Genomic DNA, 9,023 nt, shown 5'->3' on the forward strand with positions numbered 1-9,023 from the left:
GAATTCAGAGTATTAATTTTTAATAAGTTATTTATTTAATTTAGACGAGAAACATTGTGAGCCAAGCAAGTAAGGAACAGAATAAAGCGAAGAAACTTAGAAATCGAAAGGGAATAAGGGAAATAATAAATTATGCATTTATAGAGGATGAGAGAGAAACACAAGGTAAAGGAAAGACACAGAATGGATGAAGAAAGATGGAGAAAGGATGAAAATAAGTTTAAGGGACAGGCTTTTGAAATATGTAGGTAGTGGAGAAATTCACTTATGATAGCGTAATTGTAAAAGGGGATATGTATTAAGTGGTTGTTTTAAAGTGAATAGGGATGTACAAGGCTTTTGTATTGTGAAAGAAAGAAGCTGAGTGTGCGAAAGTATTTGTGCTTAGAAGTGTTGAAAAATTAAAGAACGGAGCGTGCACGTGAGAGAAAAGGGAGAGAGAAATTGCGAGAAAGAAAGAGAGAAAGTGAGAGAGAGAGGATTTCACTGCAATATAAGTATAAATAAATATATATAAATATATATATTGTACAATGAAAATAGGTGAAAGTAAAATTATATATATATATATATATATATATATTATATATATATATATATATATATATATATACAATATACTTATTATTTATATTGTACAATGAAAATAGATGAAAGGGAATTAAAATAAATAATATGAAGCAAATTTTCTAAGTGATTTAATCACAGGAAAAAGTGTCATGAGTTAAATATAATTCATAAGCATCTGCGAAATTTCTTTGATGAAAGCATTCAGCTAACAAACAGACATTAGCAAGAATGTTGTGTGAGAAATTACTCTAAATATGCAAAAGAGAGTATGTAGGAAAAAAAAAAGAAGACATCAGTGAATATCGTAAAGATATCCAAGAATTACGAAGAAATTTCACCTATAAAGTTGCATTATATTTCACTCGTTAAAATAATGCACCAGTGACAAAATGTGTGTTAACATTTCGAATTTGTTTATTCTTATAATGTAACAACAAATTGCAAAGGCGCCAATATTTGTACCAGAAAAATTATGGGATCTTCCAGGACTGATATCGTTAATGATTTATTCAATTCAATGTATTCAACGTATTTTCCTTTCTATTACAAAGTATGACAACTTTGTATTTTAAAACAATGTAAACCGGTTGCATATTTTGATAAAAGGAGGCGCAATGGCCCAGTGGTTAGGGCAGCGGTCTCGCGGTCGTAGGATCGCGATTTCGATTCCCAGACCGGGCGTTGTGAGTGTTTATTAGCGAAAACACCTAAAAGCTCCACGAGGCTCCGGCAGGGATGGTGGTGATCCCTGCTGTACTCTTTCACCACAACTTTCTCTCACTCTTACTTCCTGTTTCTGTTGTACCTGTATTTCAAAGGGCCAGCCTTGTCACACTCTGTTTCACGCTGAATATCCCCGAGAACTACGTTAAGGATACACATGTCTGTGGAGTGCTCAGCCACTTACACGTTAATTTCACGAGCAGACTGTTCCGTTGATCGGATCAACCGGAATCCTCATCGCCGTAACCGACGGAATGCTTCTACACATTTTGATAAAAATTGTAAATATTCTGTTTTTCTTTTGTCCGTGAAAAATTGTCCGTGAAAAAATTGTCCGTGAATGGATTTTTAAATCGTCTTAAACTTTTCAATGTATACATTTACAGGACACATTAATACGTATGTGTATGTGTTTGTATGTGTATCTGCATATATATATATATATATTATATATATATATATAATATATATATATATATATATGTCATATAAAATATTGGGTCATCCATAAATAATGCGGTTTTTACAAATTGCATCTACTAAAAGTCGGAGGGGGACAGGATAAACTACTTGCATCAGCTTGTTATAGAAGTAGATAGTAATTTTCCCTTTGTACTTATTCTTAGCTCAAATTTTGAAGAGTGTAGTTCGATTTTAAAAGTTATTTTTTTCAAAACTATAATGGAAGTGACAAAGGAGCATATTCGGCGTATTTTGCTATCATAAGTTCAATAAAGCCAACAACAGAAAGTGCGAGGAATATTAATGGGGATCGAACAATAAGCGTAAGCCAGTGTCGACGGTGATTGCAGCAATTCTGAGACAGAAACTACAGCCTAAAATACGAACCACGCTCTGGAAGATTTGTAGAGCTCGACAAATACGTCCTGCAAGCCCTGGTGGAACAAAATCCCATCGTAAATGTTGAAGAGCTAGGAGAGAAGCCTAGATTTGTTCCCTCAATCATTCATCGACACCTGCGTGCCATCGGAAAAGCCAGCAAATTAGGCCAATGGGTTCCTCACAAACTTTCCGAGTCTAATCACGCACAGAGTGTGATTGTGTGCTGTTCTTTTCAGTCACATCTCACGAATGAACCCTTTTTGGACAGAATTGTGAGTGGTGACGAGAAATGGGTTCTCTTTAAAAATGTCAAGCGCCGAAAACTGTGGGTACAAAAAGGAGAAACAGCGACACTCCAGGCTAAAGAAGGTCTTCCCCCACGTAAGGTGTTGCTATTTGTTTTTGAGATATGAAAGGTTTAGAACACTTTGAATATTTAAACCCAAACTAAACAATAAATCGATAGAGTAACAGTCACATATACAACTTTGAGACACACATGCATCACTACATAGACATATGTGTACATGTACATACACATATACACACACGCAGACACGTCAACACACTTGCATATCTAAATACTCGCATGCATACGTAGATATGTACATACATACATGCGTATAGGCGTATACGCATGCATACCCACGTACATATATGCATACGTACATGCATACATTCACATATACACACATGCATACATACAGGCATGCATACATAGATACGTACAGACATACAGACATATATAAATACATACATAAACACATATATATCATGAACTAACTTAATTTCTCAGATGCAGAACGAAGTTTTTTTAGTGAACAGGTCGTGGTTTCAAGGTGACGAAAATATTTTAACATAAATGAAATTTAAATGTTTAAGTGAATCTAACGGCTTTTTTGTGTATGAAATGGTTTATAAACATCTTCCAAGATGCAATTGTTTTTGTTGCAGCACACGATTTCAGATCAAGTCACTTTCTATGCAAGTACATTTCCGTAAAATATATATATAAACACAGACAATTATTTTTATCATAATCCTCATCTTTTAGTATCCATTACTAACAACTCTAGAATTTACAATTCTCTTACTACTGGAGGTTATAGTAACATAAGATTGAATTTGCAACTTAAAATCAATCCTCCTTGAAAATCAATCTGATCGAATGAATATAAATGAATAATGGATTTTCATATTAAGAAGGGGGCCAGGAATTTCACAAAAATATTTCAAATCGATTTCGACCGGATATTCTAAGCTTCATTTAACTGATCGAAACCTTTGACAGAACTTTAATGATGACCGTCTTTTTCTTTTATTTGTTCCAGTCGTTTGACTGTGGTCATACTGGAGCACCGCCTTTAGTCGAACAAATCGATTCCAGAACTTATTCTTTGTAAGCCTAGTGCTTATTCTATCGGGCTCCTTTGCCGAACCGCTATGTTATGGGTGCGTAAACACACCAACATCGGTTGTCGACCGATGCTGTGAGGACAAACACAGACACACACACACACACACATATATATATATATATGTATATATATACATATATTATATATATATATATATATATATATATATATATATATATATATATATATATATGCGACGGGCTTCTTTCAGTTTCCGTCCGCTAAATATACACTCAAAAAGCTTTGGTCGGACCGAGGCCATAGTAGAAAATACTTGCCCTAGGTGCCACACAATGGGACTGAACCCGGAACCGTGTGGTTGGTGAGCAAGCTACTTGTCACACAGCCACACTTGAGCCTGTCTAATAAACTCCGAAAGTAAATAAATAAGAGAATCATGCAAACTAAAGGAAACAGACAATCCGTTCATTAGTCTCAAAGTAAAGATTATAGTAAATATTGTATGTGGGTGGGTAGCAAGTGGAAAGAATGTATGTGCGGCCATTTTGAATAAGCAACTGAGTCTTAAAAATCATTTGTCTGACAAACGATTATGGATTTAATATAGTTCAATATTTAAGAGATGAGGGATTATGTACATTATTTACATTATTTACATTTGACGGATATTTGTCTTCATCTTGTTGTTAAAACAACGTTTAGGATGATATAACCCACCAGGCTTTATCAGGTGCCTTGGAGAAATTTCGAACCCGGGTTCTCATTCCGAAGGTATTTTTCGACGTTATTATTATCATTATTATTATTATTATTATTATCCTTATTATTATTATTATTATTATTATTATTATTATTATTATTATTATTATTATTATTATTATTATTATTATTATTATTCGGAGTACTGCCTGGAATAGAACTCGGAATCTTGGGGTTAATAGTCCGCACTCCTTAATTGACCATGGGCATATGGCGTAGTGGTTAAGAGAGCGGGCTACTAGCATCAAGATTCCGAGTTCGATTCCAGGCAGTGACCTGTATTATAACAACAACAACAACAACAACAACAACAATAATAATAATAATAATAATAATGATAATAATAATAATAATGATAATAATAATAATAATAATATAATAATAATAATAATAATAATAATAATAATAATAATAATATTAATAATAATAATAATAATAACATCGAAAAATACCTTAGGAATGATAACCCAGGTTTTCCAAGACACCTGATGAAGGCTGGAGGTTAAAAACAAACAGCATGACAAATATCCTTCAAATGTAATGTTTATTATAGACAGTGGTAAACTTTGTAAACGAAAAGTATCGACCGTACGTTAAACCAGATTATTTTATTCTGTATAAAACCAACAATTCAACTAATTTAGGATTTACTTAAAAATACCTTCAAAACTGGTTTGAACAAGGAATTCGCTACAAGTAATTGGGTAAACAGTTACGATGTTTGTCTGTTCAAGTTGTATATATGACTGTTACTCTGTCATACACATATATATATATATATATATATGCCTGTGAAATCTCGTATCGTAAGGCTTTATTTCCACATACGCCAGCTTAATCTAATTCCTCCTAACTCGAAAGACACCTGTTGTTATGTCCTGTTATTATCTTTATTGTATTTGTGTAACATTGTCCGTTTTTTTCCGTTCGTGTTTCTGTATACATTCGCCGCTCTCTTTCATAGGAATCTTATTATCTTAGCTTAGTTTTTCCTTGGGACTGAAGAAAGAAAACTTTGAATGACTCGTCCTTGGTTTCTTTATATTGTCTATCTGGATGTTTTGTCTTCTTGTCCCATCTTGAATTTTATATATATATACATATATATATATAGAAAGATATTTCATGATAAGAGATTGTAGAGATTTGCATGAATATATCGAAGACATTGTATCTATCATTGTTAGACAGTGGTGAGAAGAACACACACACACACACCAAACACACACACACACACACACACACACACACACACATATATATATAATATATATATATATATATATATATATATATGTATATATATATACATATATATATATATATATTATATATAATATATAATACATATATATATATATAATATATATATATATAATTATATGTGTGTGTGTGTGTGTGTGTGTGTGTGTGTGTGTTCTTCTCACCACTGTCTAACAATGAGTAGATACAATGTCTTCGATATATACATGCAAATCTCTACAATCTCTTATCATGAAATATCTTTCTACAGATAGGTTTATGTACACAACAACGCATATACTATCTTCCAGTTTAAAAGAACCTATTAAATATCATAAATACGTTGAACCTAAAGAAGGAAAGCATAAAGAAAAAGACATGCGATACAAAGTAAACTGTTCTATAAATTTAAAAATACTGATAAGCAAAACACCTCTTTGTCTTTTAAGAATCCAATGTCACTTCTTACATATATACAGATGAATTTTTTAAATCACTTAAAAGAAGCACTTCCTTTCTAAAGAAGTTTGCCAATAACTTAACATGCTCTAGAATGAGAATAATGCTGGTTCGACACGATGAAACTAATAGCTTTTAGAAATGGAATTCTCACGCTGCAAACGGAGACTGCTTGTTGAAGTCAGTTATACGTGTAGTGAAAATCACCGCTAGAAGTAAAAGTAAGTGACATTGATTTGATAAGCGTGACAGCGAACTAATTTAAGAACAGACACTATTAACATAATTCACAATACAAAGGAAATACTGGTCACAAAACTAGTGATACAAATCTGGTTTTCGAAAAGTAGCAACATATGCTGAAAGCGTGATTCTTAACCAAACTATCGAACTGGGAAACAGCTACTTTCTACAATGATGAAGTAACAAAATATTTAATATAAGCACAGGAGTAGCTGTGTGGTAAGTAGCTTGCTTACCAACCACATGATTCCGGGTTCAGTCCCACTGCGTGGCACCTTGGGCAAGTGTTTTCCACTATAGCCTCGAGCCGACCAAAGCCTTGTGAGTGGATTTGGTAGACGGAAACTGAAAGAAGACCGTCATATATATGTATATATAATAGCATGGCCACGGTCAAATGACTGAAACAAGTAAAAGAAATATAAAAGAAAGATACTAACCGAATTAATCTCATTCTGCTTTCAGGTTATTCCTTTACTCCTTTATTCTTTTACTTGTTTCAGTCACTTGAGTGCCGCCATGCTGGAGCACCACCTTTAGTCCAACAAATCTACCCCAGGAATTATTCTTTGTAAGCCTAGTGCTTATTCAATCGGACCTCTTTTGGTGAATCGCTAAGTTACGGGTACCCAAACACACCAACATCGGTTGTCAAGCGATGTTGAACTTATAAATGGTCTATGACTATTTAATTTTTTCCCACTAGGCCGCTGGTGGCAAAAAATTCTACAAAATTTTTTGGCACCCTATATTGATTAAATATATATATTATATATATATATATATTATATATATATATATATTATATATATATAACATATATATATAATATATATATATATATATATCTATATATATATATATATTATATATATGTTATATATATATATAATATATATATATATATATAGTATATATATATATATATATATAATATATAATATATGTATATATATATACATACATACATATATATACGACGGGCTTCTTTTAGTTCCGTCTACCAAATCCACTCAGAAGGCTTAGGTCGGACTGAGGCTATAGTAGAAGATACTTGCCCAAGGTGGCATGCAGTAGGATTGAACCCGGAACAACGTGGTTGGGTAGCAAGCTTCTTATCACACAGCCACTTCTGTGCCTAGTAAATATTTACATAAAATCTTCAACCCTAATCGAATAATTGTTTTCACCACAGGTATATTTTCTGTTTTCCCTTCAAGATTTTCGTCCAAATTTAGTGATATAATTAGAACGATACCTAAAGGTTAATAAGTGTGAATAAAAACCAACTTGCAGTCTCGACTTAGATGTCGTATCATATTACATATGAGCTGGTAACAAAAAGTTTCCCGACTAGTTGTTTACCTAAGTTCTAACATCATCTACTTCGAAATAAAGAGCTTGTACCAACGTTTCTGTCACTTCTGGAATCCAGCTTTAATTTTCATGGCAAGGCAGTCATATTTAACATTCCATTTAAAAATGTTGTAATGTTCCTCAGATTCCATAATATTTTACAGCACTACAATAGTTGTTTTGGCAGTATGAAGTGTGATATAAGAGTCGCAGATAAGGTGAGGTAACTCACGTAGATATATCATTTAAGTATTTTTATGTCCAAATTTGACCAAGTGCGATTTTTCTCAATACTTAATTTTGCTTGCAATAGCTAGTTCTTTTGGTTAAACTATCGTATCTTCAGCAGCTTCAGATGACAAGGTATGAACATTGTCAGTGTGTAGTATGATGGTTTAGCATTTTTCAAAAGTGTAGTAAGTTCCACATACGACAATTTTGCAAAAATATTTCCGACTGAAAATATCATATATGCATGGAGTTATGATTTTACGCACCCAATAAAGTATTGTTGTTAAGCTGAAAGTGTTGCTAATGAAAAAAGAAATATAATGGTGAAACTATTTTTTCGCTTTCTGAAAAAGCAACGTTTTGGACTTATGACACTTTTGCATAATAGCAGTGATATATAATAAACAAGTTACATTAAGATGAGCCATAACTTTGGGACCTATCACAAGATTACCTAGAGTTCTTGACTAATCTAAGTAATATGGTTAGCCTGGTGGGCCAACAGATAGCTTATGAAGTATTGTGCCCGGATTGATAATACCACACTATTTGTTCTATACATATATATGTGTGTGTGTGTGTATGTGTGTGTGTTTGTGTCTGTGTCTGTGTGTGTATGTCTGTATATCTGTGACTGTGTAAGGGTGTGATTGTATATGTGTGTGTACGTATAAGCTTACCCATTATGACATTGGAATTAATAAGCTACACAGGCACACGGACATATATACAGCAAAAACATCATCGAATACGGAGAGAACACTTTTTTAAGTAGACATACATACATACGTACTTAACTGAAAAAGAGAAGAAAAGAAATAACCCAAAATAGAATCCAATGTAAATAGAGTCCATCCATTCAAAAATATATTCACAAAGTAAAACAAGATGTCCGCCATATATATTCCACAAACTATATGTGAGTGTAGAATACGAAGTATTTTCTGTGTGAAGGTAAATAAGTATACGTACATATACACATCTATAGACATGTATATTATTACGCATTTGTATATATATACAGGGCGCGTAAGATATTTCAGGACAGATCTATGTTTATAAAAAAACAAATATATAATAATAAATAATAACTTTATCAACAAATACTATGAGGATAAAAATAAATCTTCTCTATAATGTTATTCAACAAAACCACCTTCAGCTTCCTGGTTCATTTTGGACATTTATCTGACTCTGGCAACTTTCAAATAATCTTTG

General features: G+C 32.7%; 1 protein-coding gene across 1 annotated transcript in view; it reads right to left on the bottom strand.

Annotated features, from left to right (window-relative positions):
* Positions 1–9,023, bottom strand: part of LOC115214430 (sodium- and chloride-dependent glycine transporter 1-like) — a 346,642-nt gene that overhangs the window by 60,501 nt on the left and 277,118 nt on the right. The window contains exons 5-6 of the mRNA XM_036504407.1: positions 7,372–7,476; positions 933–947 (exon numbers count right to left, since the gene is read on the bottom strand). Of these exons, the coding sequence (XP_036360300.1) occupies positions 933–947; positions 7,372–7,476 (120 nt within the window). The remainder of the gene's footprint in view (positions 1–932; positions 948–7,371; positions 7,477–9,023) is intronic.

The sequence above is a fragment of the Octopus sinensis genome, linkage group LG7 (assembly GCF_006345805.1).
Source record: "Octopus sinensis linkage group LG7, ASM634580v1, whole genome shotgun sequence".
In the NCBI taxonomy this organism is placed as follows: Eukaryota; Metazoa; Mollusca; class Cephalopoda; order Octopoda; family Octopodidae; genus Octopus; species Octopus sinensis.